General features: G+C 63.2%; 1 protein-coding gene across 2 annotated transcripts in view; it reads left to right on the forward strand.

Moving 5' to 3' along the window:
* Positions 1-27010, forward strand: part of STAB1 (stabilin 1) — a 27238-nt gene continuing 228 nt past the window's right edge. The window contains exons 1-68 of one of the 2 annotated variants that reach the window (XM_032321688.1): positions 1-254; positions 4051-4187; positions 4527-4642; positions 4888-4973; positions 5047-5116; positions 5435-5530; positions 6029-6139; positions 6390-6586; positions 6817-6947; positions 7128-7255; positions 7558-7646; positions 7830-7967; positions 8097-8240; positions 8421-8483; positions 8773-8886; positions 8971-9024; positions 9246-9326; positions 9709-9867; positions 10253-10315; positions 10553-10648; positions 10836-10922; positions 11919-12030; positions 12504-12690; positions 12800-12893; positions 13023-13181; positions 14455-14550; positions 15162-15257; positions 15396-15443; positions 15621-15751; positions 15913-16024; positions 16427-16504; positions 16589-16687; positions 16820-16918; positions 17058-17189; positions 17353-17481; positions 17661-17717; positions 18021-18104; positions 18592-18787; positions 18889-18984; positions 19081-19126; positions 19214-19290; positions 19505-19630; positions 19836-19909; positions 20062-20136; positions 20373-20495; positions 20801-20848; positions 21302-21379; positions 21487-21633; positions 22098-22238; positions 22330-22389; positions 22755-22931; positions 23012-23098; positions 23189-23338; positions 23437-23493; positions 23576-23777; positions 24027-24176; positions 24278-24382; positions 24561-24668; positions 24778-24971; positions 25066-25210; positions 25291-25424; positions 25513-25678; positions 25767-25876; positions 25970-26089; positions 26175-26324; positions 26399-26503; positions 26608-26754; positions 26846-26962. In XM_032321688.1, the coding sequence (XP_032177579.1) occupies positions 174-254; positions 4051-4187; positions 4527-4642; positions 4888-4973; positions 5047-5116; positions 5435-5530; positions 6029-6139; positions 6390-6586; positions 6817-6947; positions 7128-7255; positions 7558-7646; positions 7830-7967; positions 8097-8240; positions 8421-8483; positions 8773-8886; positions 8971-9024; positions 9246-9326; positions 9709-9867; positions 10253-10315; positions 10553-10648; positions 10836-10922; positions 11919-12030; positions 12504-12690; positions 12800-12893; positions 13023-13181; positions 14455-14550; positions 15162-15257; positions 15396-15443; positions 15621-15751; positions 15913-16024; positions 16427-16504; positions 16589-16687; positions 16820-16918; positions 17058-17189; positions 17353-17481; positions 17661-17717; positions 18021-18104; positions 18592-18787; positions 18889-18984; positions 19081-19126; positions 19214-19290; positions 19505-19630; positions 19836-19909; positions 20062-20136; positions 20373-20495; positions 20801-20848; positions 21302-21379; positions 21487-21633; positions 22098-22238; positions 22330-22389; positions 22755-22931; positions 23012-23098; positions 23189-23338; positions 23437-23493; positions 23576-23777; positions 24027-24176; positions 24278-24382; positions 24561-24668; positions 24778-24971; positions 25066-25210; positions 25291-25424; positions 25513-25678; positions 25767-25876; positions 25970-26089; positions 26175-26324; positions 26399-26503; positions 26608-26754; positions 26846-26962 (7665 nt within the window). In that variant the 5' untranslated portion in view covers positions 1-173. The remainder of the gene's footprint in view (positions 255-4050; positions 4188-4526; positions 4643-4887; positions 4974-5046; positions 5117-5434; positions 5531-6028; positions 6140-6389; positions 6587-6816; positions 6948-7127; positions 7256-7557; positions 7647-7829; positions 7968-8096; positions 8241-8420; positions 8484-8772; positions 8887-8970; positions 9025-9245; positions 9327-9708; positions 9868-10252; positions 10316-10552; positions 10649-10835; positions 10923-11918; positions 12031-12503; positions 12691-12799; positions 12894-13022; positions 13182-14454; positions 14551-15161; positions 15258-15395; positions 15444-15620; positions 15752-15912; positions 16025-16426; positions 16505-16588; positions 16688-16819; positions 16919-17057; positions 17190-17352; positions 17482-17660; positions 17718-18020; positions 18105-18591; positions 18788-18888; positions 18985-19080; positions 19127-19213; positions 19291-19504; positions 19631-19835; positions 19910-20061; positions 20137-20372; positions 20496-20800; positions 20849-21301; positions 21380-21486; positions 21634-22097; positions 22239-22329; positions 22390-22754; positions 22932-23011; positions 23099-23188; positions 23339-23436; positions 23494-23575; positions 23778-24026; positions 24177-24277; positions 24383-24560; positions 24669-24777; positions 24972-25065; positions 25211-25290; positions 25425-25512; positions 25679-25766; positions 25877-25969; positions 26090-26174; positions 26325-26398; positions 26504-26607; positions 26755-26845; positions 26963-27010) is intronic. The other variant, XM_032321693.1, reaches the window with a different exon arrangement.

Below are 27010 nucleotides of genomic sequence, written 5' to 3' on the forward strand. Positions count from 1 at the left end.
AGGAAATCCTGGCGGGTTCCTGTGGGGGTGAGCTGGCGGGGCCTCCGGACTGCTTTTAAAGCCTCTGCCCGCCCCGGCCCGCCCTGCACCCCTGCGCCTGCCTCCCGGAGCTTGTTCCCCACACTGGCCTCCCTGACCATCCCGGCCGGCGTGCCTGCCAGCCACCACCAGCCATGGCAGGGCCCCGGGGCCGCCTCCTGCTCTGCCTCCTGGCCTTCTGCCTAGCAGGCTCCAGCTTCACCAGGGGGCAGAAGGTGAGTGTGAGCCAGGTGCAGGGGGACGTGGGATCCAGGGGTGGGAGCAGGAAGGGAGCGTATACAGGGTGGGCCTGGGTCTGGGGACACACAGGGCAGCGGGACCAGAGGGCTGTGCCGGTGTGTCCACATCCACAGGCTGCAGTATGGGTCCAGCTGCCTGGGCTGGCAGAGTGTCGCCTTGCCCTCCTCCGACCGTGCTCAGCCTGCCAGCCCCCTTGCAGTGTGGGCAGCCATCCTGTGGCTCCCCAGGCTGAGGCTGAGGGGGACAGAGCCAGGCCCCTGCTCCTGGCCTCCCTGCCCAGACTGAGGCTTGGTCTTTCTGTGAGCACGGCCTGGGGATTGAAGCTAGGATCGCCCCCGAACCCTGCAGAGGCTAGCAAACAGACTCACGTGGAACACACATGTGTGTGCCCACGTCCGGCCCCGGGGCGGAAGGAGGTCTGCTCACCCCTAGTCCTCTAGGTAAGTGGTAGCCAACAGTAACACTCCCAAACCTGAGGGCTGCCGTTTACCAAGGACACAGCCTGGGCACGGCCGGGGCACAGCCGGGCATTATCCCCAGGACCCTGGGCAGTGGGTCCTGTTCTCCCCCAGAGGAATCGGAGCCCAAGGATGACAGAGTCAGATCAGGCTGACTCTGGAGCTGTGCTCCTGACTGACCTGTGATCCCCCAGAGAAAGGGGTCCCGGTGTGGCTGGCAGGGCCGTGCATGCCAGCCACCTCCCAGCTGCCCATCTACGGGTTCACGCAGGCCCCGGAGCGGGAATGCTGTCCCCACTGGAGCTTCTGGGAGAGCCTCCCACCCTGAGAATGGAGAGAGCTGCCTGGCCGGGGTCTGCCTGTCGATGAGGGGAGGGACCCTGTGAGGCTAAGTCCATCTGATTTTGGGGGCGGCTGCTGCTGTCCCCGTATCACTAGCGGGCAGGCTGAGGTACAGAGAAGAGGGACCTGCCCAGGATCTCACTGCCAGCTTCAGGTTCGTGGGTGGGAAGCTGTGAGGATGACTGTGGCGGTAGAAGGGCCCAAGGTTCTAGGCTGGGCCAAGCCCCGCAAGTGGGCTCCTGCTCCCTCGATGCCTCAGTTTCCCTGTAAGGGGAGTACAAGGGAATTTCAAAGGCCTGCCGCCGCCGCACGCTTGGAATTTCTCCTTGTCAGAGACCTGTGTTCTCTGGCTGAGGCTCCGCCAGCCTGGGCCCGGCAGACGGTCCTGGGGGTGCCTGTGGACAGGGACACGGCAGTGCGGGACTTCTCTCCTGTCCTCAGTCACCCAGCCCTCCCGGCACCCCTGCAGCACGAGGCTCACTCTAAATGTTAGCAAACTGAGGTTCAACGGGGTACGGGAGACCTCTGGGTCACACAGCCAGTGAGGGGCAGAATCAGAACGCAAACACAGACAGGTTCAGGCAGTAGAGGCAAGGAAGGCTTCCTGTAGGAGGGGAGTCCTAGCCCCTGTCCGTGCAAAAGTCTTTTACTCATTGCCTCGTTTGTGCTGGTGCTGGAGGAGCCTGTGTTCTCAAGCTGGGGCGTGGAGGAAGAAGGGCACAGATCTCGGGAAGGGGCAGCAGTTGGATGGGGTGCTGTCCCTCTGAGGGAGGGGCCCCAGACCCCAGCTTGGGGGGAATTTCTCCCACCTTCTTACAACAGGCAAATACCTCATGTCTCCTCAACTTCCCTAGCAGCATGTCTGTCTCTGTGGGAAGCAGACGTTGCAAAATCAGCTCTGGATCGGGGCGGGACTGGGGGCCAGTCCCCGCCTGGCTCAGGCAGTCCCGAGGTGCCCCGGGAAGGAGGGAATCTGATTCAGCATTGGGCTGTGATCCAGAGAGACCAGTGGCGAGACAGGGCTAGGGAGGCTGGTGCTCCCTTCAGGCAGAGGGGCCCGGTGTGCTCCCCCACAAGAAGTAGGACTTGCCTGCTGGCTTAAACACCCTTCACCATTTCACACACATTTCCCAACGTACCAGTCTGGGTGTGAGGGTGTGACATGGGGACAGGAGGCTCCTGCTTCCTCCTGTGCTCACCCCCGCACTCCAAACCCCACCACTCTCTCTCCTTCCCTCCCTTTCTCCTGAGCCCTTAGCCAGGCCCGACCATTCCTCTGAAAGCCAGTCCCTGGGCCAGTGGCGGCCACTGTGGCAGCTGAGCCCGCCTGGCCAGGTGGCCCTCCAGGGTGCCTTTGCCCTGAGCCAGCAGCTGCCCAGCCCTAGAGTTACCCAACTTCCTAGACATTCCCTGGCTCAGCAGAGACAGAGCCCCGGGGTGGGGAATGAGACCACAGCTCTCAGCCCCACGGCTCGGCCTGAGGCCACTCTCAGCAACTTCCTTCCTTGCCAACCGCAGAGGCATGAGCGGGAAGAGCCAAATCACAGCGGCAGAGGGACCCCGGGACTCTGGTGTTCACCGGAAGAACGTGCCAGGCCGCTGTTTCTCCTTTTCTCTTGCTTTAAGCGGCCTCGCGTCTGTAATGTGTTCTAGGAAAGAGATGTTCTGGCTCACTGCCTTTGAACCACAGTGTGTTCAGCACTTTTTAGACGAGAACATCTTCTTGAACCCACGGCCCAGGCCCCTGGACCCTCTTCTCCATCCACACGCACCGTCCTGTGGTCCCTTCTCCCATTTATAACCAAGACGGAAGCTTCCCTCCTCCGGGCACAGGGCTGCCATCCGTAAAGGTAGCCCCAGGGATGGAGGACTTGCAGGCCCCGTGCGGGCCAGGGAATGGGACTGCGAGCCTGGGCTTTCTGGGCACTCAGCACCCTCCGGGAACGGCCTCCTTCCCACCCCCACCCCTGCTCCCCTGCAGCAGCCAGAGGCCCACTTAAAACCAACCCCCCGCTGCCCTGATCCCCACCCTCGCTGGCCCGGCCCCTGGGCCCTCTCCTCGGCAGCTCTTCACCTCGTCATACGAGGTCGTCTGCTCCTTCCACCTCCCGACTTTTGCCTCTCCTGTCCCCTCTACCAGGGGGACAACCTTGGCCAACTCATGGGCAACTTTCAACCCCAATTCAATTGTCACCTCCCATGGGAAGCCACCTGGGTCTTCTCAGCCTCCTTGCTGCCAGCATCGCCCACCCAATGATGGCCCGCGGCCCCCTGGGTCTGGGCTGGTGCGTGGGGCCAGGGGCCGGGGGCCAGGCTGTGGGCAGAGTGCAGGAAGGCATGCAGACCCCCTTGTGCACACCTGCTCACATGAGCCTGCCTCTCGGGTCTGGGGCTGGCTGCTGGGTCTCCACCCGCTGGAGAGGCCACGCGGGCCCTCGAACTTGCTTATCGGGTCATTGGGCAGCACGCGGGGGGCACAATCTGGGCAAAGCAATGGCCAGAGGGTCAGCCCCGAGGTGTGATCTGTCCGCGCTAGGCAGCATCTACGTGGCATTTAGTGTTGATTTTTCAGTGCAAGGTGATAAGGGACACTAGCATGAAAGACCCGTCCGGTCCCCAACATCCCCAGGCCCCGGATGGTTTGGGGTCTGGGGTTCGGTTTCTCCATCTGAATGGGTGGAGGTGGAACAAAATGGCTATGTTCTCTTTGTGTCGGGAGCTATAGACTCTGGGGCTCTCGTATGTGTGTTTGTGGCCCTGGGCGGAGGGCCGAAGTCCATGGCTATGGACGTAGGAACACGCTGGCAGTGACAGGCAGGTGTCCCTGTGTCCCGGGGCCTTCCCTGGCCTCACTGCTGGACAGATGGGAAAGTGAGGCCTAGAGAGGGGTGCTGGGCCTTGGCTCCATCGGAGTGGAGTCAGGACTGGGCACAGGGGCCGGGCCTCTCACTCCAAACCCCCCGTGGCCCAGGTGCAGTCCAGACGCTGCGACGTGAAGACCAAGTTTGTCACGCGTATCCCCTGCACCATGTGTCCGGCCATCAAGAGGCGGATGTGCCCCCCAGGCTGGCTCCGGGCGCTACCAGAGAAGATAGCTCAGGACTGCCGGTGGGACTCTCTGCCTCTGCCTTCATGGCTTCCAGGAGCATCTGTGGGGTCGGGGCGGGGGGCAAGGGAGAGCTGGCAGGTGTGGGCAGGAAGGGCAGTCACTTGCCTGCATGTTGGTTGGCCCCTCGAGTGGGCGGAGATAGGGAGGGAAGAAGAAGGGGGAGCGGGGGCAGGTGGTGTTTCTTGAGCACCTACTATGTGCCAGGCCTTGTGCTCAGCTCTGGGCCAGGCGGAGAGAGGGGAGGTAGAGCTAGAGCGCTAGAACTCGCGGTGGGGAGGGGGGGTTGGAGGCTGCCGACGAGGAGGCCCTCCGGTCACCCTGTCCACCTTTGTCCCCAGCTACGAGGTACAGCTGGGGGACTCTTTGATGTCCATGAGTGGCTGCAGCCTGGAGTGTTGGAAGGATGTGGTAGAGAAGGCCTGCTGCCCTGGCTACTGGGGGTCCCAGTGTTATGGTACGGGGTGGGGGCCCCAGCTTTGTTCCTCGCACCCCATCCCTGGGCTCCCTCTCTGTAGCATCTGCCTGCGTCTCCTTCAGCTTTCTCAGTAAATGGATATTTCGTGAGAGCGCCCACACAGCTTGACTCTCTGGCTCCAGCTGCCCCAGGGAGGGGTTGGGCTGCCCAGAGCTGCTGGGGTCAGGGGTGCAGCATGAGTTCTTCAGGGCACCGCTGAGTTCTGGTGGGGGTGGGGTCCACAGAGTGCCCTGGGGGTGCTGAGACCCCGTGTCATGGCCGTGGGACCTGCCTGGATGGCATAGATGGGAACGGGACCTGTGTGTGCAAGGTAAGGGCCCAGCAGGGCTGGGGTTGGGGGTGCCGAAGACGGGCCACGCTGACCAGGTACAAATCCCTGCCAGGAAAATTTCGGTGGTTCTGCCTGCCAGGAGTGCCGAGACCCCAATCGGTTCGGGCCCAACTGCCAATCAGGTGAGCGCTGGCCAGGCAAGGGAGCGGGGCCATTGCCCACTCGGGGCCCAAGGAGACCTGCCCGTCTAGCCAGCCCCCAGCAGGCTTCCTGCCAGCCCCTCAGTCTCATACTTCCCCCTCCTGGGATGTGAGCTATCTTTCTACCTCCAGCCCTGTGCTGTTCTCAGAGGCCTTCTCCAGTAAGCGCCCCCCACCCCCAGGTCCTCAGGCTAAGCCAGGTGCTTCCCTTTGGCTCCCACCACCCTTACGGTCCTGCATCACAGCTCTGAACTCCCGAGACTGAAATGCAGACTCAGTGTCCCTGTACGTCCCTCCCAGAGTGCAGCTGTGTGCACGGTGTGTGCAACCACGGCCCCCTGGGGGATGGAAGCTGCCTGTGCTTTGCTGGATACACCGGACCCCGCTGTGACCAAGGTAGGCGGGCCTGTGGGGGGAGGGATGGGGCCTGAGCCTCAGGGGTGGGCAGCTGCCTGCCCTCACCCTAATTTCTTTTCTTTTTGTCTTTCTTTTATTTTTAAAAAGATTTTATTTATTTATTTGACACACAGAGAAAGATCACAAGTAGGCAGAGAGGCAGAGAGGGGGGCGGGAAGCAGGCTCCCTGCTGAGCAGAAAGCCCGATGCGGGGTTCCATCCCAGGACCCTGAGATCATGACCTGAGCTGAAGGCAGAGGCTTAACCCACTGAGCCTCCCAGGTGCCCCTGCCCTCACCCTAATTTCTTTCGAAGTAGGAAAGGCGCACAGCTGGTCAGAGGGAGGGAATGTCATCTGAGTCCTCCACTGCCCAAAGGCCCAGAGAGGGCAAAGCTCTGACCAGAGCTGCACAGCAAATTGGGGAGAGCATCTTTACACCTGTGTTCCTCCCCGCCTGGAGTTTTGAGCCACCACAATACTCCCCGCTCTCCACTCAGAGCTGCCAGTCTGCCGGGCCCTGAACTGTCCCCAGAACTCCCAGTGCTCTGCAGAGGCTCCCTCCTGCCGCTGCCTGCCTGGTCACATCCAGCAGGGCAGAGAATGCCGAGGTAAGTCATTCACCTAGAGGCCAGAGACCCAAGGTCAGGCTGAGCATGGGCCTGGAGGACATTTTTTTATATCCACAAGTACAGTCTGGCCATTTACAGAAAGTACAACGTGTCCCTGAGGGAGGGCCTTTCCCCAAGGTCTGGATCAACCTGCTCACGTCCCCTTTGGGCCATCGCTGCAGAGGGGATGGTGCTCCTGGATTCCCAGCTCACTCGGGCACACACACTCTCTCTCTGTCTGCCCTGGCAGCCCCTAATCCCTGCCAGCCATCACCCTGCTCCCCATTGGCCCAGTGCTCGGTGAGCCCCACGGGGCAGGCACAGTGTCGCTGCCCCAAGGACTACCATGGCGATGGGACAGTGTGTCTGCCCCAGGACCCATGCACCATCAACTACGGTGGCTGTCCCAGCAACTCCACCATGTGTCTGTACCAGAGACCGGGCAAGGTGAGCCAGGGCCCTGAGTCGGGCCCGTGCCGTGGCCCCCCACCCACACTGGCGACAGGACCCTGGGCAAATCGTGGGCCTCCTGGGAGCCTCAGTTGGCCCACTCGTAACACGGGAAGAGGATGGCAGCCCTCAGCGGGCAGGGTGGCTGGCGGCTGAGCATAGCCTTGTGGGTGCCCGTGGTTCTCATGAATGTGACGCCACCCTCCGTCCCCTGCCTGGGGGCCCAGGCCTCCTGCTTATGCAAGCCAGGCTTGGTCAGCGCCAACCACAATGCCTCCGCGGGCTGCTTCGCCTACTGCTTCCCTCACTCCTGTGACCGGTCAGCCACCTGCCAGGTGACCCCTGATGGGAAGATCAGGTGGGCACATGAGCTTCGGGATGGGCACGGGGGACAGAGTGGAGAGGGTGGTCTGGGCAGGGGCAAGGATGCCTATGGGTGCATCCTCAGCTCGAGGGCCCACGGGGTCAGGAGGGTGAGGGCCAGGAGGTAGGGACTGGCCACACGCCCTGCTCTGACCAGTTCTACCCACGGCCCTAGCTGTGTGTGCAAGGAGGGCGAGGTGGGGGACGGGCGTGCCTGCTATGGACACCTGCTGCACGAGATACAGAAGGCCGGCCAGCTGGGTGTGGTGTTCCTGCGGCTGAGAGTCTCCCTGGCCATGCTGGGTATGTGACCCCCCACCCCAACCTGCCTGTGAGCTTGTCCCTTATGTCCCGCATTTCTGGCAGGGTGTGAGGGGCAAACCTTGCAGACATGCCCCGTTTCTTTGCCCCAAAGCTGTGGAAGCAGTGGGCTGTGCTGGGGTGTGTGGTTGGAGGTGGGAGCTAGCTCCCCGCACCCCCCATCCTGGTGCCTCTCGTCTACCCTAGACCTAAGCCCAGTGCCCTCCACCCAACTCTCCACAACCTAGGACTGATGCCTGAGGGTTTTCCAGATCCGTTCTGATCTCCCCTCTCATGGTTCCCAGACCAGGGCTGCCGCGAGATCCTCACCACGTCGGGCCCGTTCACTGTGCTGGTACCGTCCCTCTCGGCCGTCACCTCCAAGATCATGAATGTGAGCCCCGCCCCCTGGAGGAGCTGGCTGCCAGCCCTGGCCTCCTTCCTGGACCCTGCCCCAGGCTTTCAGGCCCTGAGGCCTGGGAGGCCTCTCATCCCCTCTGTGTCTGGGACCGGGTTAGCATGGCGACCAGCAGCCACCTTGGGCCCTCTCAGCGCCCCACTCCCCTTGTGCCCACAGGCGTCCCTTGCCCGGCGGCTCTGCAAACAGCACATCATCGCAGGGCAGCACGTGCTGGAGGAGCCGGGGACCCAGCAGACACGCAGGTGGTGGACGCTGGCGGGGCAGGAGATCATCGTCACGTTCAACCGCTTCACGGTAAGGAGGGCCACCTCAGCCCGGAGACCAGGGCACCCCGGTGGGGGTCACCACCCGGGGCGGAGGTGTGGGGGTGGAACATCCGTGGCTGGCGCGTGGCGTGGATGAGCCCGAGGCCTCACGTCTCAGCAGAAGTACACCTACAAGTACAAGGAGCAGCCCCAGCAGACGTTCGCCATACACAAGACCAACTACCCGGCCGCCAACGGCGTCTTCCACTTGGTCACCGCCCTGCAATGGCAGCCCCCACCAGAGCTGCCTGAGGACCCCAAGGTAAGCCAGCGCCCTCCCCTCGCCCCACCTGCAGCCCCTGGGTGACCCCTGACCCCCAGAGAGTTCAGAGAGTGGAGCGGCCAGTTCTGGGTGGGGCTGGGACAGAGCTCCCCCCCCACCCCGGGGCTGAAGCAGCCTCCTGCTTTTCTCTGGGGCTCTCATGCTCATCCCTCACTGCAGAGGACCATCGGCCAAATCCTTGCCTCTACTGAGGCCTTCAGCCGCTTTGAAACCATCCTGGAGGTGAGTTTGGGCGGAAAGGCCCTAGCCAGTCTCCTCTTTTGTGCAGGGACCCCTCATTGCTAACCTCCCGTGATCTGGGGCTCTGGAGCAGCACAGGCTCTTGCCCATGCCCCCATCCTAGAACCTGCCCGTCACCATCCTGGGGTTCTGTGGTAGCATGGACCCATTGTTGCTATCTCCCACTTCCTCACGGACCATCCCTGCAGGCTGAGGGTGGCAGGGCCCAGGCTGGGCTCAGAGGCAGAGGCTGGCTGCAGAGCCTCCCTGAGCCTCCTTCCCACCACCACAGAACTGTGGGCTGCCCTCCATCCTGGACGGGCCTGGGCCTTTCACGGTCTTCGCCCCAAGCAATGAGGCTGTGGACAACTTGCGCGATGGCCGCCTGATCTACCTCTTCACGGCAGTAAGCTCGGTGGGGAGGAGGGACGGGGGCAGCAGGGCACCGGGGACTCCAGCGGCCCCTGCCAAGTACTCTCTCCCCTGCCAGGGTCTGTCCAAACTGCAGGAGCTGGTGAAGTACCACATCTACAGCCACGGCCAGGTGAGAAGCTCTGCTGGGCAGGGGAGCAGCCTGCACCTGCAGCTGGCTTCTGGAAGGTTGCCTGTAGGTCCTGCTCTCCTGGGGCCCCTTCTCCCCTCCCCAGCCATCTGGACTCTCATGGTGGGGACCAAGGTGGTAGCTGTGAGTCACCTGGGCAGAGCCGTGTGGGGCCCTATGGTGTGGCTCGCACCTGGCCTAAGGCCACCCCCTCTTCCACCCAGCTGACTGTTGAGAAGCTCATCTCCAAGAGCCGGGTCCTCACCATGGCAAACCAGGTCCTGGCCGTGAATATCTCCGAGGAGGTGAGCTCCACCAACCACGTCTGGAATGAATGGGCCAGTGGAAGGGCTGGTGGGGCCTCTTTCAGACAGGCCTTTGTGCTCCAAGCCCCATGGAGGGCAGGCCCTGGGGGGGCCGTGTGGGTGGTGGGCACTGATCAAATTCCTCTCCTGGGGCCCAGCAGAGCGGGTCGGCTCCAAAGACGGGGAGAGTGGGCGCAAGTCTCGGGGGGTGGCGCTCCATGTGGCTCAGGGCCCGGAGTCTGGAGTGGTTTTGCTGGATCAGGCGGCACCGCCAGGGAGAGGGAAGAGGAGATGATCCGCAGGCCAGGCTGTAGGGGTAAGGGCGGCAGTGGGCCCAGGGGCCTGCCGGGCTGGGCAGCTTGTACACCGGGCTCTGCTGCAGGGGCGCATCCTGCTGGGACCGGAGGGCGTCCCACTGCGGAGAGTGGACGTGCTGGCCTCCAATGGTGTGATCCACATGCTGGAGGGCGTCCTGCTGCCGCCCACCATCCTGCCCATCCTGCCTAAGCTCTGCAGCGAGGAGCAGCACCAGATCGTGGCGGTGAGCTGCCGGCTAACCTGTGGGCCCGGCCCCACTTGTTCTCCTCCAGCAGGTGGGGAGGCTGCCGGTGGGCCCGGGGCCTGGCCCCCGGCCCCATGCACCCACCTGCCTCCCCCAGCGCCAGGCCTTAGCAGTCTTGCCGGTTGTTCCTTCGAGATCACTCCCGCATCTTCTGGTCCACCGATCCTGCCTCCTGCTGCGATTGCCTCACTCCCGCACTCAGCCCTTCCCCAGGGCACGGCCTCGCCTTTGCTCTTCCTTCTGCTCTGGCCCTCTTGTCCTTGACTCTCTCATACCTCAGGCCTTGGCTCCGGGCCCCTTTCCTAGTATCTGCTGAATAAATAAACCAGGACTAACTCTACCTGCCTCCCCCTGCCCTGCCCAGGGCTCCTGTGTGGACTGCCAGGCCCTGAACACGAGCACGTGCCCACCCAACAGCGTGAAGGTGGTGAGTGTCCCTTGGCCCGGCCCTCGGGGCTGCCCAGCAAGACTGCTGTCCTGGATCAAGGCGGGGAGGAGGGGCTGTGTGGCTCAGCTGGACCCGGAGGCTCAGCCCCTCTCAGCCCCACTAAGGGGAGGGGTGCTGGGTCCAGAGCACTGAGGGATCTCTGGGCCAGCACTGCCTGGCAAGGGGGGCCGGCTCAGCACCCACACCGGCTGACCTGCTTTGCACTGCCCACCCCAGGACAGCTTCCCCAAGGAGTGTGTCTATACCCACGACCCTACCGGCCTCAACGTCCTGAGGAAGGGCTGTGCTCACAGCTGCAACCAGACAGTCCTGGTGAGCCTGGGCCAAGGTGCTCACTGTGCGGTCGCCCGGGCCTCCCCTCGGGGCCGGAGCGGCCTGCCTCCCTGGGAGAGGGGCTTTGCCTGGCTCTACAGAGGGGGCTGTGGGAGCAGCAGCGGCCCGGGCGGTGGGAATGGCAGACCCAGAGATGAGCCCTCCGACGCGCTTTTGTCTCTTACAGAAACCTGGCTGCTGCAAGGGGTTTTTTGGGCCTGACTGTGCCCAGTGTCCTGGGGGCTTCTCCAACCCCTGCTATGGCAAAGGCAATGTGAGTCCCCCTGCCCTGGGGGGAGGTGTGTGAGTCAGTCAGGGCTCCTTGTGTGTCTCAGCCAGCCTTGGGTTTCCCACATCCAGGCAGTGGAAGTTGGGCCATATGGTTTTTAGTATTTAAATTAGGAATAATTAGGGCAGGGCGCCTGGGTGGCTCAGTCTCTTGAGCAGCTGCCTTCGGCTCAGGTCATGATCCCAGGGTCCTGGGATTGAGTCTCACGTCGGGCTCTCTGCTCTGCGGGGAGCCTGCTTCTCCTTCTCCCTCTGCCTCTCCTCCTGCTTTTGCTCTCTGGCTCACACTCTCTCTCTCGCAAATAAATGAATAAAATCTAAAAAAAAAAAAAAGAATGAATTAGGACAACACTTTTGGGTCCCTGCCCTCTTTGGGAGCTTTGTACTATCACTTAGTAAACCTTGCGTTGCTGTCCACCACAAAAAAAGAAATAATTGAGTAGTTGGATTTTGGCTCCTGTTTTCCTAAAGGTTCTTTGTCAGTGGTTCTCCTTTTTTTTTTTTTTTTTTAAGATTTTATTTATTTATTTGAGAGAGAGGGAGAGCACACAAGTGGGGTGAGGGGTAGAGGGAGAAGCAGACTCCCCACTGAGCGGGGAGCCCAATGCGGGGCCCGATGTAGGGACTCCAGGATCACGACCTGAGCCGAAGGCAGACGCTTCACTGACTGAGCCAGTAGGAGCCCCGGTCAGTGGTTTCCTTGGGTGTTCTGTTTTTTGCCACTTGCTACCATCTGGGTTGTTTTAGTGCCAGGCCAGGGATCAGCACAGGAGTTGTGGATTTCTAGGTTGAGCCAAGGTCACCCATGAAGGTTCCAGGGCTGGGGTCTTTTTGGGAGCCAGTGATTTAGAGATCTTTTCCAGGGTGAGGCCTTCCAGGGGGAGCAGGGTCTCCCAGCCAGCCCGAGGACGGTGTGGGTGTGCAGGGAGGGGATGTGGCCAGTCCCCACCCCATGACTGGTCCTGCTTCCCACCCACCCCAGTGCAGCGATGGAGTCCGGGGCAACGGGGCCTGTCTCTGCTTCCCAGACTACAAGGGCATCGCCTGCCACATCTGCTCCAACCCAAACAAGCATGGAGACCAGTGCCAGGAAGGTGGGTGGTCCCAGCCTGTGCGGCCCACCAGGGAGAGAAGGGGCTGCTTGGAGAGGGGGCTGGGGACCCCCCAAGAAGGGAAATGGATCCCCAGGAGGAAGGGTGAAAGCCAGAGGGAGGGGGAGGATTTGAGAACAAAAATAGATGATGTTTCCTTCCCCCACGCCCTGATGAGAGCTGGGGTTTAATCCAAAGCAGGCAGGAGTCAGGTCAGATGCACCGTAAGAGCCATGGATGGTGGTGTTCGGGGCAGGGCAGCCAGAATGGGGTGACTGATAGCAAGGAATGGTTGCTGTCCCCTTGCATTTCCCCTGCCTGCCCACCGAGTAAGGGGTGGCCCCTGATTTGGTGACCCCGAAGTCTTCTGGGCTGGTGGCCGTCCTCCACGTTCCCAGCCGCCCCCCTGCCGTATCCTGGCTCCCCGTCAGCCCTGCCCCTGCCTCACCTTTCCCTTTCCCATATCCTCCCTGCAGACTGCGGCTGTGTCCACGGGCTCTGCGACAACCGTCCGGGCAGCGGGGGGGTGTGTCAGCAGGGCACATGTGCTCCAGGCTTCAGCGGCCGCTTCTGTAATGAGTCGGAGGGAAGCTGTGGGCCCTCGGAGCAGGCCCAGAACTGCCACCAGCATGCCCGCTGCATCCGCCAGGGGGGTGTCCCCAGGTGAGTGTCCCTTTTCCTCTCTGCCCTGTTCCTGACCGTGCGTGTCCGTTTGTTCAGCCGCTGGCCTCTTCCAGAGGCTCACGGGAGGCCCTCCGTTCTGCTGCTGCAGGTGTGTCTGTCTCGATGGATTTGAGGGGGACGGCTTCTCCTGCACGCCCAGCAACCCCTGCTCCAACCCAGACCGTGGCGGCTGCTCGGAAAATGTCAGTCTCAGGGGCCCCTTCCTGAAGTCCTGACCTGGGGGGTGGGGGGTGGGGGGTGGGGTGGGGGGGGACTCGCCTTCCCTCAGCCCTCTGCCTTGCAGCCCCGGGTCACGACCATGGCTCTCACAGGCCGAGTGTGTCCCTGGGGCCCGGGGCACCCACCACTGCACGTGCCACAAAGGCTGGAGCGGGGACGGCCGCGTCTGTGTGGCTATCGACGAGTGCGAGCTGGATGCGAGGGGCGGCTGTCACGCCGATGCTCTCTGCAGCTACGTGGGCCCCGGGCAGGTGAGGCTTGGGTGGGTGGGGGGGGGCTCGCGGCAGCAGAGGCGGGGCGTGGGAGGGGGTATTGGTCCCAGGGGACTCTCATCCCTCCCAGTCTGGCTCCAGGAGCAGCCACTCCGAGAACTCCACCTTGGGGTCTCCATGAGATCCCGGGTCTGAAAGGTCGTGTGGTCAGGTCCAGAAGCAGCCAGAGTGTGGGAGAGACAACAAGGCTGGGGCTGAAGGCGTGTGCCACTGCCAGCCCCAGGCTGCTGGTTCCACTCCAGAAGGCTGTGGCTCCGGTCCCTCAGGGATGAGGACTCTTGTAACCGGGGCCATGAGTCCTCTGCTCTACCTGGCTTCAGAGCCACTGTCTTCTGACAACTAGTTCCTGCCTTCCCTCATCGGGTTCCCACGGGGAACCTGACACGCTTGTCCCAGTTCTAGACTTAGGAATGTGGTGCTGAGCAAAGCAGGAGACTCCGGCCCTAGGGGAGTGACATTCCCGAACCTTCTAGACTCCTGGAAGTGCAGCTGTGGAGTTGGCAAACTCAGACCCCAGCCACAGGGTCTCAGCCTCTGGAGCTTTCTCCTGAGGCAGGTCGGAATGTGACCCCAAGCACCGGGCGGCACATGTCTAATATGCCAACGGGGAAGCCAGGCCTGGCTCGGGGCCAGCGTGAGCAGGGACCTGCCCCACGATGGCTGCACCTCCCTACCTCTGGGGCCTTGGTGCTGAGCGCCCAGCTGGCCACGAGGGCCGGCACCCCTAGCTGCACAAGGAGCTGCTTGGTTCTAAAGCACAGAGCTAAGGACTAGAATAAACAGGTTGACATGCTCCCAACTTGCCCATGAGGGCGACTGGGACCTGGGAGTGTCACCGGCCACTCAGCTGCAGTGGGGGATGAGTCCCGGACACGGGCGTTGAGTGGGAAGGCTCAGAGCAGGGTGGTGGGTGTGTGCCACCATCCCTGGGACCAGCCTCCGAGATTCCTGCCTGCTCCCCACACGCTGCTGGCCTCTCTCAGGCCTGAGAGCAGAGGGGTACCAAATCTCCTCAGATGCTTCCCTGCCAACGCCGTTCCTTCTCGGGAACCCCCCCCCACAAGAGCCCGGCTCCCCTCAGCGCCTCGGGCTCCTGGTCTGGAGCAGGGGTCTCCATGGAGGGGCCTGGGAGATGCGCCTCAGGTCTGACCAGGCCTCCCCAGGGGACAAAGCCCACAGAGAGTGGGGGAGCAGAGGAGGAGAGGGTAACTGCCCCTGGTGAGCTGAGACCCTCTGCTCCCAACCTCTCCAGAGCCGGTGCACCTGCAAGCTGGGATTCGCCGGGGATGGCTACGAGTGCAGTCCTATTGACCCCTGTCGGGCAGGCAACGGTGGCTGCCATGATCTGGTGAGGGGCTGAGGGGGCCTGGGGCCTGGGGAGGCTCTCTGGGTGGGCCTTGGCTCTGGTCCACTCTGTGGGTGTCCCTGTCCATGGCCAGGACTGGAATCGCTCTGAGCCCTAAATCTAGACCCTGTCACCCCTTCACCCACAGGGCGGGGCTTCCACTCCTTGTTCAGGCCCCAGCCCCTGCCCTGCCTCCTGTCGCCAGCCCCTCCCCAACTTCATGCCCTGGTGGCTACCCCAACCTCACTCCGCCCTAATACCACGGCACCTCTGCCCGTGCATTCCAGAAGGCCTGCTGGCTAGCTCCTCCTGCTGTCAGTGCAGGCCTCTCCTCCTCGGTGTTCCCCTGCCCTGGGCTTTGCCTACCCATCTGTCATGATGGGTGGTGGGGGGGGACTCATGTCAAATGCTTAGTGAGCTTGGAGAGCAGGACCATGCAAACCAAGGGAGCAACATGAATGTAGACTGGCTGGCTGGACAGACAGTGGGGCCAGGTGGCAAGACAAACGGCAGGAGGATAGACAAGAAGGGTGAGATGTAGGCTGGGTGCGGTCCAGCTTGCCATCTGCGTGCTGAGTGGAGGCCCCTGTCTCTTTGCCCCACCCTCACCCCAGGCCACCTGCCGGGCAGTGGGGGGAGGTCAGAGGGTCTGCACGTGCCCCACTGGCTATGGGGGTGATGGCTTCAGCTGCTACGGAGACATCTTCCGGGTGAGTGGGTCCCTATGCTTGGGTAGGGGAGTCCTCTCATGTGCCTCAGGTGGGAAAGGACAATACTCGGGGTCCTGGTGAGGAAGGGCCTTGGATCTGTTCCTAGACTGATGATCTCAGCTCTTTCTCTCCCCTTAGGAGCTGGAAGCAAATGCCCACTTCTCTGTCTTCTACCAGTGGATCAAGGTAGGACAGGGCAGAATACTGTGGTTGGGGCTCAAATCCAGGAAGCCTCCCTGGATGCAGAGGTGCTGTGTAAAATCTCCAAGAGCTGGAGGTGGGGGCAGGCCTGGAGGCTGGGAGCAAGCAGGTTCAGGTAGCCGCCTTCATCACTCCTCCTGTCCCCCGTCACCACACGTACAGAGTGCTGGCATCACTCTTCCCACCGACAGCCGAGTCACAGCCCTGGTGCCCTCTGAGTCCGCCATCCGTAGGCTGAGCCCTGAGGACCAGGCCTTCTGGCTGCAGCCAAGGGCGCTGCCGCAGCTGGTCAGGTGGGCAGCCGGGGCAGGGGCCCAGGGTGGGGAAGAGCCTTCTGTGTGAGAGCCCGCCCCTCCCCAGAGGCTCTCATCCTGGCTTATATCCACCTCTTGGGGGTAGAGCCCAGTCCCAGAGGTCTCTGTCGGTTACACTAACCTGGTTCCATGCCCCACAGGGCCCATTTTCTCCAGGGAGCCTTCTCCGAGGAGGAGCTGGCCCGGCTGGGTGGGCGGGATGTGGCCACCCTGAGCCCTAACACACGCTGGGAGATTCACAACATCAGTGGGGTACGTGGTGAACCCTGGGTGGCGGAGGGGGCCGTGCGGGGCATGGGAGGGAACTGCAGGCCCCCAGCTTCCCAGACCAGGGCCCCGGGGGGCTGAGCTTGAAGTCCCGAGGACCTGTCCAGGGCCAGCATAGGGGGTCCTCAGAACTGTGTCCTCGTGTCAGCAGTGACCGTCCTGCCAGATGTCACCTGCGGTTCCATGTCTGCATGTGCTCACCTGTCCCTCTTGTGCATGGGCCCAGGTGTGGATCGGGGCAGCCATGCTCAATTCTGAGGGGGTCCAGCCTGGGCTGGGGGCCGCCCCCAGAGGCCCGCATGCCCTGCAGACTCTGTCGGTGCCATGCCGACTCCCAAGTGTCCAAATGTGCCTACCCCTGGCTGAGTTCTGCTTGCTGCTTTCCAGAGGGTGTGGGTGCACAACGCCAGCGTGGACATAGCTGATCTCCTCGCCACCAACGGTGTCCTGCATGTCCTCAGCCAGGTACGGCCAGAGGGGTCTGTGCGGGGAGGCACCTAGGCTGGGGGGCGCTGGTGTGCTGACCAGCCCCGGGCCTCCCCACGGCAGGTCTTACTGCCTGCGAGGGGGGACGTGCTGCCTGCAACGGGGGTGCTGCAGCAGCTGGACCTGGTGCCCGCCTTCCGCCTCTTCCGGGACCTGCTGCAGGTAAGCAACAGAGGAGAGAGGGGGTGTGCCCTCTTGGGGTGCATGGCTCCAGGCCTGAAGGGAGACCGCTGGCTCCAGGGACCAGCCTTAGGGCAGTGAGGCCCATCGGTGACCCCGGCCCCTTGCCCTTAGCATCACAAGCTGGTGCCCCAGATTGAGGCCGCCACAGCCTACACCATCTTCGTGCCCACCAACCGCTCTCTGGAGGCCAGTGGCAACAGCAGCAGCATGGTGAGGTCCCCGGGATGGGGCCGCTGCAGGGGGAGGGGAACTCTGAGTGACCCGCCCCCCATCCCACGGCCAAGGGACAGTCCTGGGCCCTCGGCTGTCCCCAGAGCCCCCGAGCTTCTCCATCTGGCTTCCCGGCCAGGACGCAGACACTGTGCGGCACCACGTGATCCTGGGGGAGGCACTCTCCGTGGAGACACTGCAGAGAGGGGGACACCGCAACTCGCTCCTGGGCCCGGCCCACTGGCTCGTCTTCTACAACCATAGTGGCCAGGTCTGTGGGGGTGGCGAGCTGAGAGTCTGCAACCTCTGCTCCAAAGACCAACTGTCCTGGGAGACCCCCTCCCCGCCCCCCACCAGCCCCCCACCAGCCCGTAACCCTACGGCAAGGGTGGCAGTGTTGGGAGGTGGACTCAGCCTCCCTCCGCACTCTGCAGCCCGAGGTGAACCATGTGCTGCTCGAAGGCCCGGTGCTGGAGGCCCCTGGCTGCTCACTGTTTGGCCTGGCGGGGGTCCTGACCGTGGGCTCAAGCCGCTGTCTGCACAGCCACGCCGAGTCCCTGCGGGTGAGACGCCGAGGCCCGGGGCTGGCAGGGTGTGGGGAGAAGAACTGAGGGGGTTCAGAGCTGGGAGGTGCTGGCTGGCCTGGCTGCCAGGGAGGGGCACTAGGTCAGGGTCGGAGAGGAAGGAAGGTGGGTTTGGGGGCCCCACCCCAAGACCACCTGACTCCCCCCAACCTCCACAGGAGAAATGTGTAAACTGCTCCAGAAGATTCCGCTGCACTCAGGGCTTCCAGTTAGAGGTAAGGACAGGGGCTTAAGCCGTGCCCTCTGCTCTGCATGCAGGTGTCTACCGTCCCCGCGCCCCCCACCCTGCCCCATGCGGGACCCAGATGGCTGGCCCAGTTGTGGGGGATAGAACAGCCAGGGCTGCTCCTTGTCTCCTTGAGGCTGGGATGCCTGGGCCCAAGTCGACCTCCTGCCTCCATCCCTCCCTGATCTCCTGTCCTGTTCATCTACTGCTAGCTGTCTGTCTGTCTTCCCGTCCACTGACCTGCCGCTACCCAAGCCGCAGGCTCAGCCCTCCCGCCTGTCCCCGTTTCCAGGACACCCCCAAGAAGAGCTGCGTCTACAAGTCCGGCTCCTCCTTCTCCCGGGGCTGCTCTTACACATGTGCCAAGAGAATCCAGGTTTGCCTAGGATCACCCCACACCCCCGAGTCTGACCACAAGCGGGGAGGCGGGAGCGCAGGTCCAGGGGAGGACCCCAGACTAGATTTCAAGGGCAGAGATCAGGGCTGGGACTAGGCTGAGCCCAGTGGAGCAAGGGCCCAGAGGGAGAGGTCTGAGGTCAGTGGGGCCACTGTCTGTGGCCACACCCCCCGGGAGTGGGGTTCGGGGGAGGGAAAAGGAGCTCGGCCTGGACACCATCAAGCAGGACCCAGGGGAAACTGTGGGCCCAGCATTATCCCCCCCTGCGGGATTCAACACAGCTGTCCCTGGCCCGAGGCTCCCTTTCTTCACCCCTGCCACGGAGAGGGTCATAGAAGGCATCCTCCAGTTCCCCGGTTCCTGCTTGCTTCATTGTCTGGCTTAGCGACCTGTCCCCACCGCCCCCTCACGTCCCTCTTCCCCGCACCTGGCCTGTGCCGGGCCTCTCCCTGCCCCCTCCCCACAGGTGCCCGACTGCTGCCCCGGCTTCTTTGGCACACTGTGTGAGCCATGCCCAGGGGGCCAGGGCGGCGTGTGCTCAGGCCATGGGCAGTGCCAGGACAGGCTCCTGGGCAGCGGGGAGTGCCGCTGTCATGAGGGCTTCCATGGAACCGCCTGCGAGATGTGCGAGTTGGGCCGCTATGGGCCCAACTGTGCTGGAGGTGAGCCCTGGGGAGGGCAGAGGACAGAGACACAGAGACCGCCCAGCCAGGTCAGGGTGGAGGCACTGGGCAACTCCTGTCCTCCCTTGTCCCGCCCCCAGTCTGTGACTGTGCCCACGGCCTGTGCCAAGAGGGGCTTCAAGGGGACGGCAGCTGTGTCTGTAATGTGGGCTGGCAGGGCCCCCGCTGTGACCAGAGTGAGTAGCCTCAAGGGGGAGAGGCGGGTGACTCCTGGGGAGGTGGTTCCCAGGTCCAAACGACCAGAACCTTCTTCCTGCCCCCACCCTTCCCAGAGATCACTGGCCCTCAATGCCCAAAGAAGTGCGACCCCAATGCCAAGTGAGTGAGCTCAGCCTCGGGCTGGTGGGTGGGTAGGGCCCCTGGGGTCAGGCACAGCCCAGGCTGGGCTAACACTGGCCCTCCCAGCTGCATACAGGACTCGGCGGCCGCTCCAGCCTGTGTCTGTGCTGCGGGATACTCCGGCAACGGCAGCTACTGTTCAGGTTGGGTCCCGTGGAATGTTCTGGGCATGCACCCTGAGATTTTCCATGTAATTTCACCCTGATGCTTTCCCTGCAGAGCCCTCTCCAGTCCTTGTGGGGTCTCGGGTCTCACCCTTCCCTCTGACCACTTCCTTTCTCCCCTGCCCTCCTCCCCTGTGCGCACGCTGTCTCTGTGCCGGCTCCTCACAACTCTCTGGGATCCTCTGCCCCCCAGAGGTGGACCCCTGTGCGAACAACCATGGGGGGTGCTCCCCCCACGCCAACTGCACCAAGGTGGCCCCCGGGCAGCGGACGTGCACCTGCCATGATGGCTACACAGGAGATGGGGAGCTGTGCCAGGGTGAGGCTGGGCCCCCCACCCTGGGCGGACATGGGGCTAGGGCTCTGGCTTCAGGCTTATAAGGCCAGGAGAGGCTGAGGGGCCCATGGGGGGCACTGAGAGCGTGGCAGGGGGGCACTGAGAGCGTGGCAGTGAGCCATTGAAGGCACCATTGAATGAAAGGGCTGCCCAGGGCCACCTCTCATCCCAGTGTCTCCCCCTGCAGAAGCCAACGGCTGTCTCATCCGCCACGGGGGTTGCCACGTCCATGCTGACTGTATCCCCACGGGCCCTCAGCAGGTCAGCACAACAGATGCAGACACTGGGGCTGTGCCTTTCCCTCAGAGGGTGGGGCCCCCCACAGACCAGGCTGGAGAGGAGGTGCTCCTTCTGTCCGGAGTGCTGGTCTGCTCTTGGCTCCCAGCAGCCACACTGATCATGATTTGGGACAGGTCTCCTGTAGCTGCCGTGAGGGTTACAGCGGGGATGGCATCCGGACCTGTGTCCTCCTGGACCCTTGCTCCCAGGTCAGGACCCAGCCCCACCTCATTTCACAGGGGAAGGGGCTGAGGCGGGAACCAGGCCTTCTTGCCCCCCTCAGAGTCCTAGGGGCCTCCTCTGAAGGCTGAGTCACCCTCACACAAGCTCAAATCTGACCGCTGAGTAGCAAACAGGGCTTTGGGGGGGTTGGTCAGGAGTCTTCATGGTCCCTTACCCAGGGTTGGATGGGGCCAACCCTGTCTCTCTCCTGTCCCCACATCAGAATAATGGAGGCTGCAGCCCCTATGCTGTGTGCAAAGGCGCAGGGGATGGCCAGAGGACGTGCACCTGTGACGCGGCCCACACCGTGGGCGATGGCTTCACCTGCCGTGCCCGAGTCGGCTTGGTAATGGTGCCCAAACTGGACCCCTGCCACAGCCTTGGCTGTGACCCCCTTGGGCCTGACCCACGATTTTAGTTAAGACCCCAGAGTTGATCCTGTTCCTGGCCTTGACCATGACCTTGACCCCCTGACTCCACCTGGGCCTGACCCAGCTATGATCCATGAAACAAATCCTGACCCCAGCTCAGACCCCCGGCTTTCCTTTCCTCATCTCTGCCTTGGCCAGACCTTGGGCCGCAGGTGCTGGGACAGGCACCAGGCCCTGAATGGGGGCCACCCAAAATCTGAGCTGATCCTCGCTCCCCCAGGAGCTCCTTCGGGACAGGCATGCCTCATTCTTCAGCCTCCACCTCCTGGTAAGTGACCAGCTGGCTTCGAATTCTTCGGTCCGGCCTGGGCCTCTCTGATCTGCATGTTCCGCCGGTCTCTGGACCTCCATGTTCTCATTTGGTTAGGGGGCTGGCTGTTCTGGTCTCTCAGAGTCCAAGTCTTTTTTTTTTTTTTTTTTTTTTTTAATATTTTATTTATTTGAGAGAGAGTGAGTAAGCAAGAGAGGGCACAAGCTGGGTGGGGGAGGGGGCAGATAGAGGCAGAGGGAGAAGCAGACTCCCCACGGAACAGGGAGCCTAATGATGCAGGGCTCGATCCCAGGACCATGGAATCATGACCTGCTCCAAAGGCAGAGGCTTAACCATCTGAGCCACCCAGGCGACCCTGAGAGTCCAAGTCTTTCCTGGAGGATCCACAGATGCCCCGAGGTGGTCACAAGTTGCCCTTCTTCTACTTAAGCTGTTACTGCCTCCCCACAGGAATACAAGGAGCTCAAGGGTGATGGGCCTTTCACAATTTTTGTGCCTCGGGCAGACCTAATGACCAACCTGTCGCAGGTAAAGCAACCCTCCCCCTGGGAAGGGATGGGCCCTGTGGGGCAGGAGTGGGTATGGGCAAGGACAGCAATCAAGGCCTCCTTCTACCCTCATGATTCCCACTCCAGGATGAGCTGGCTCGGATTCGCGCCAATCGCCAGCTCGTGTTCCGCTACCACGTGGTTGGCTGCCGGCGGCTGAGCAGCCAGGAGCTGCTGGAGGAAGGCTATGTCACCACGCTCTCGGGGCACCCGCTCCGCATCCACGAGAGGGAGGTGGGCCCAGGCCCCTACCCCCTATTCCACATTGGTCCGCCCCTGCATCCACCACCTCGCAGAGCCAGGACTCAGACTCAGCCGCAGCTTTCAAGCCCTGCGGGCGAGCACCCGAGCCCTATCCCTGCACATTGAAGACCCTTTTACTTCCCCTGGGCCGGGACGGGGTTTAGTGAGAGGGAGATAAGTGAGTCCGTCTCTGGACCGTGCCCACCACTGAGGGCCTGTCCTCCGGCTGAGGACTTCTGAGCCTGGCCCTGTGTCGATGCTCGCTCTTCCCGCAACCTCACCAGGTCAGCCAGGCAGTGGGTGGTGTTTCCCTGCGGTCTTGGCCCCACCCACCTTCTGTCCCAAGCCTCACCCAGTGCAGGCCCACTGGGGACCCCGCCCCCAGCTGGGGCCCCGCCCCCTCAGACTCTGAGCGCCCCACCAACGGGTTTCCTTTGGTCCGGCCCGGCCTCCAGGGCAGCATCTATGTCAATGACTTCGCGCGGGTGGTGAGCAGCGATCAGGAGGCGGTGAACGGCGTCCTGCACTTTATCGACCGGGTCCTGCTGCCTCCTGACGTGCTACACTGGGAGCCTGACGCTGCCCCTGCCCTGCGGGTATGACCTGGACACAGGCCTGGGAGCTTGCCAGGGGCCTCCTGCTTTCCCTCCCTGCCTGACCTCAAGGCTCACCTGTGCTTTCCCGCAGAGGAACATCACCGCTGCGGCGGAGGGCTTTGGTTACAAGATCTTCAGCAGCCTTGTGAAGGTACTGCTCCCGCGTGCGGGCATTTGTGGCCGTGTGCCTGTCCGTGTGTGAGTTGATGTGTGTATGTTCACCTGTCTGCACGCTCCTCTGTGTGTAACCCTGTGCCTCGTGTGTGCACAGGCCTTCTGATCCCTCATGTGAGCACAGGGTGTGCTTGTGTGCCCACGTACCTGAGAATAGTCGAGGGGTGTGCAAGTTTATCCCTGCATGTATGTCCACGTGCATTTGCCTGGGATGACTACAGAAGAAGGCAGCTGGCTGGAGGGCCATCTGGGTACCTGGAGCCCCTTCCTGGACTTTGTGGTCCATCCCTTTACCTCCGGCCCCCAGTTTCTGACTGTCACACCTCTGCTAACCCTTGCCAGGAGGCTGGCCTCCTGCCCCTGCTTCAGGATGCGTCGCATAGGCCCCTCACCATGCTGTGGCCCACAGACTCTGCCCTGCGGGCCCTGCCGGCTGACCGCCAGGCCTGGCTACACCATGAAGACCACCGTGACAAGCTGGCAGCCATCCTGCGGGGCCATGTGATCCGCAACATTGAGGTGGGTGTCCCCCCCCAGTGCTTGGTCTGCCTGCCACCCAGCCTGTCCGCTCAGCTCTAACCATAGCTCCATCTTCTCAGGCCTTGGCATCTGACCTGCCCAACCTGGGCCCACTCCGCACAATGCATGGGACCCCCATCTCCTTCTCCTGCAGCCGTGCCCGGCCGGTGAGTCTGGGAAGCAGGGGGCAGGGGCTCTGGAAGTGGGGGCCCGTGATGCACCTGTGACCCCACAAACTCTCCTTCCTCTGCCTGCAGGGTGAGCTCATAGTGGGGGAGGAAGACGCCCGCATCGTGCAGCGGCACCTGCCCTTTGAGGGTGGCCTGGCCTATGGCATCGACCAGCTGCTGGAGCCACCTGGCCTTGGTGCCCGCTGTGACCGCTTTGAGACTCGGCCACTGCGACTGGTGAGAGAGGCCACAGGTCAGAGGTGGACAGGCAGGAGCCCTAGCTGACCTGTCCCATCCATCCATCTGATTTTGCTGTTGGCTTCTGTTCTTTCCAGAAGATCTGCAGCATTTGTGGGCTGGAACCGCCTTGTCCTGAGGGCTCACAGGAGCAGGTGAGGCCCTGGGAGCCGGGTGGGAGTTCAGGTAGGGCCCAGGGACCACCAAGCTCAGACTGTTGGACTCCTCTTGGCCCAGGGCAGCCCCGAGACCTGCTGGCGATACTACTCAAAGTTCTGGACATCCCCTCCACTGCACTCCTTAGCACTGCGCAGCATTTGGGCCCGGTCCAGCCTCTGGGGCCAGCCCCAAGGCCTGGGCAGGGGCTGCCACCGCAACTGCGTCACCACCACCTGGAAACCCAGCTGTTGCCCTGGTCACTATGGCAGTGAGTGCCGAGGTGAGGGTCCTGAGGCCGCAGGTGCTGCTCTGGAGAACAGGTGTTGGGGTGGTGGGGTGGTGGGCAGGTGTGGGTGGTGAGAGAATTTACACTGGGTGCAGTATCTAGGATTCTGCTTGGGGGGTGGTGAGGCTACTGGAAGGGGCTTGATTGTCCCAGGTGCAGGACGGGCAGTGTGGCCGGTCTGGGGCTACGTGTGGTAGGGGGTCCTGAGGAGATCTCCAGCCCCTTTCTTCCCCCACCTGCTAGCTTGCCCTGGTGGTGCTGGCAGCCCCTGCAGCGGTCATGGTGTGTGCATGGACGGCATGAGTGGCAGTGGGCAGTGTCAGTGCCACGCAAGGTTTACAGGGACGGCGTGTGAACTCTGTGCCCCGGGGGCCTTTGGGCCCCAGTGCCAAGGTGGGCTGTCCCGCCCCCCCCAACCCGCCCCCTCCTACCCTGTCCTCTGAGCCCTGGGACCCCCGCACTGACCCTATCCTCCTGCCCGTCCCTCTCCCCAGCCTGCCACTGTTCCTCCCATGGGCGCTGTGATGAGGGCCTGGGGGGCTCCGGCTCCTGCTTCTGCGATGAGGGCTGGACAGGCCCGAGCTGTGAGGTGCAACTGAGTGAGTGCTCTCGGCATCTGTGCCCACCCTGCGCGCTTGTACCTGTCTGCCGACACCGGCGCGTGTCCGGACTGCACGCTCAGGCTGAGGCCCTGAGGGGTGGGTGGGAGGGGGACCAGGGGGACCTCCAGGAGGGCAGCTTCTCACCTGGATGTGTGGGGTGGGCCCTGGGGGACAGAGCTGCAGCCTGTGTGTACCCCACCCTGCGCACCCCAGGCCGTGTGCCGTGCGGACAACAGCTGTGAGTGCGGCCTGGGCTATGAAGGGGACGGACGCACATGCACAGGTGAGCACGGGGGTGGGATGCGAGGCGGGAGCCCTTCCGGCCCTGGCCCCTCCTGTCCCCTCCTGTCCCCTCCTGTCCCCTCGTCCTGCCACTCTCTCCCTGTCCACAGTGGTGGACTTGTGCCGGGAGGGGCGTGGTGGCTGCAGCGAGCACGCCAACTGCAGCCAAGTGGGCACCGTGGTCACCTGCACCTGTCTGCCCGCCTATGAGGGCGACGGCTGGAGCTGCCGGGCCCGTGACCCCTGTGCGGACGCCCGGCGCGGGGGCTGCCACGAACACGCTGACTGCTTGAACACTGGCCCGGTGAGCAGCCGGGGAGCCGAGCCGCAGGGCGGGGAGGCTCCACAGCGTGGCCCCCCAGGTCCCTGAAGAGCACCCGCCCGCTCTCCCGCCCCAGAACACCCGGCGTTGTGTGTGCCATGCTGGCTACGTAGGTGACGGACTGCAGTGTCTGGAGGAGCCGGAGCCACCCGTGGACCGCTGCCTGGGCCAGCCACCACCCTGCCACGTGGATGCCGTGTGCACGGACCTCCACTTCCAGGGTGTGCTTCCCTGCCCGCCCCCAGTGGCCCTGCTTGCCCTCGGTGCCACCGGGCTGATCACATGTCCCTCCCTTCTGCAGAGAAGCAGGCTGGGGTCTTCCACCTCCAGGCCCCCAGTGGTCCCTATGGCCTGAACTTCTCAGAGGCCGAGGCAGCCTGTGGGGCCCAGGGAGCTGTTCTTGCTTCTCTCCCTCAGCTCTCTGCTGCCCAGAAGGTGTGTGGGGCCCAGGGGTCTGGAGCCGAGCCTGTGGGGGCCCCTCCGGTTGGGCCTGAGGTCTCAGCACCCCCTCCTTCCCCTACAGCTGGGCTTCCACCTGTGCTTCGTGGGCTGGCTGGCCAACGGCTCGGCAGCCCACCCGGTCATCTTCCCCGCGGCCGACTGTGGCGGTGGCCAGGTGGGCGTCATCAGCCTAGGTGCCCGGGAGAACCGCTCGGAGTGCTGGGACGCCTACTGCTACCGAGAGCTAGGTGCAGTGCCCCTACCCCAGAACCCCACCCTCCACCATGCCCTGGCTCGGCCGCTACCTACTGATCCCCTGAACCACCTTTCCCGCAGATGTGGCCTGCCGGTGCCGCCGTGGCTTTGTGGGTGACGGGACAAGCATGTGCAACGGGAAGCTGCTCGATGTCCTGGCTGCCACCGCCAACTTCTCCACCTTCTATGGGGTGTGCAGGGGCCCACAGTGTGGTGGTGGTGGGGGTCACTGGGGTCCCGGGGGAGGGAGCCTGCCCATGGTCCTATCTCCCCCCGCTTCCCAGATGCTGCTGGGCTATGCCAATGCCACCCCACGAGGTCTCGACTTCCTGGACTTCCTGGACGATGAACTCACCTACAAGACACTCTTTGTTCCTGTCAATGAAGGCTTCCTGGACAACATGGTAACTGGCAGGGGCTGTGGGCAAAGCCAGGCCCGATACCCATACCTCTGGCTGCCCTGGGCCAATAGCCTTGCTTCGCCCACAGACGCTGAGTGGCCCCGACCTGGAGCTGCACGCCTCCAACGCCACCTTCCTGAGCACCAATGCCAGCCAGCACACTGTGCTCCCTGCCCACTCGGGCCTCAGCCTCGTCTTCAGTGCTGTGGGCCCGGACAACAGTTCTGGGGCCCCTGTGGTGAGTCTGGCCACCACACCTCCCCCGCAGGCCCTAGCCTTCACCTACTCGGCCTGACTCTGGTCTTCCTACAGGCCCCAGGGGCGGTTGTGGTTAGCCATGTTGTCACGTGGGACATCATGGCATTCAACGGCATCATTCACGCTCTGGCCAGGCCTCTTCTGGCTCCCCTACAGCCGGTGAGTAGGTGATGGACTGGGGTGGGGGTGGGGGATAGCAGAACAGCAAGGGGGTTAGTGGACAGCCCTGGCCTGCCTGGCCTTGACGCTTTCCTTATTTGCAGCGGGCAGTGGTGGCCCCTGAGGCTCCACCGGTGGCGGCAGGCGTGGGGGCTGTGGTAGCGGCTGGAGCACTGCTTGGTGTCGTGGCTGGAGCCTTCTACCTCCGTGCTCGAGGCAAGGCCACAGGCTTTGGCTTCTCTGCCTTCCAGGTAGGGCCATGTTGTGGGGGAGTGGAGGGGGCTGGGGATGCCTGGGTCCATCGACCTTCTTAGAGGTCCCTCACCACACCTCTCTTCTCAGGCAGAAGAGGATGCTGAGGAGGACTTTACCCCGTGGCAGGAAGGGACCAGCCCAACCCTGGTCTCTGTCCCCAACCCAGTCTTTGGCAGCCATGACGCCTTCTGCGAGCCTTTTGATGTGAGTGTGGGGGCTGAGGGGCGGCAGAAAGGGGCCCGAGGCCTGGTT

The sequence above is a fragment of the Mustela erminea genome, chromosome 1 (genome assembly GCF_009829155.1).
Source record: "Mustela erminea isolate mMusErm1 chromosome 1, mMusErm1.Pri, whole genome shotgun sequence".
Classification (NCBI taxonomy): domain Eukaryota; kingdom Metazoa; phylum Chordata; class Mammalia; order Carnivora; family Mustelidae; genus Mustela; species Mustela erminea.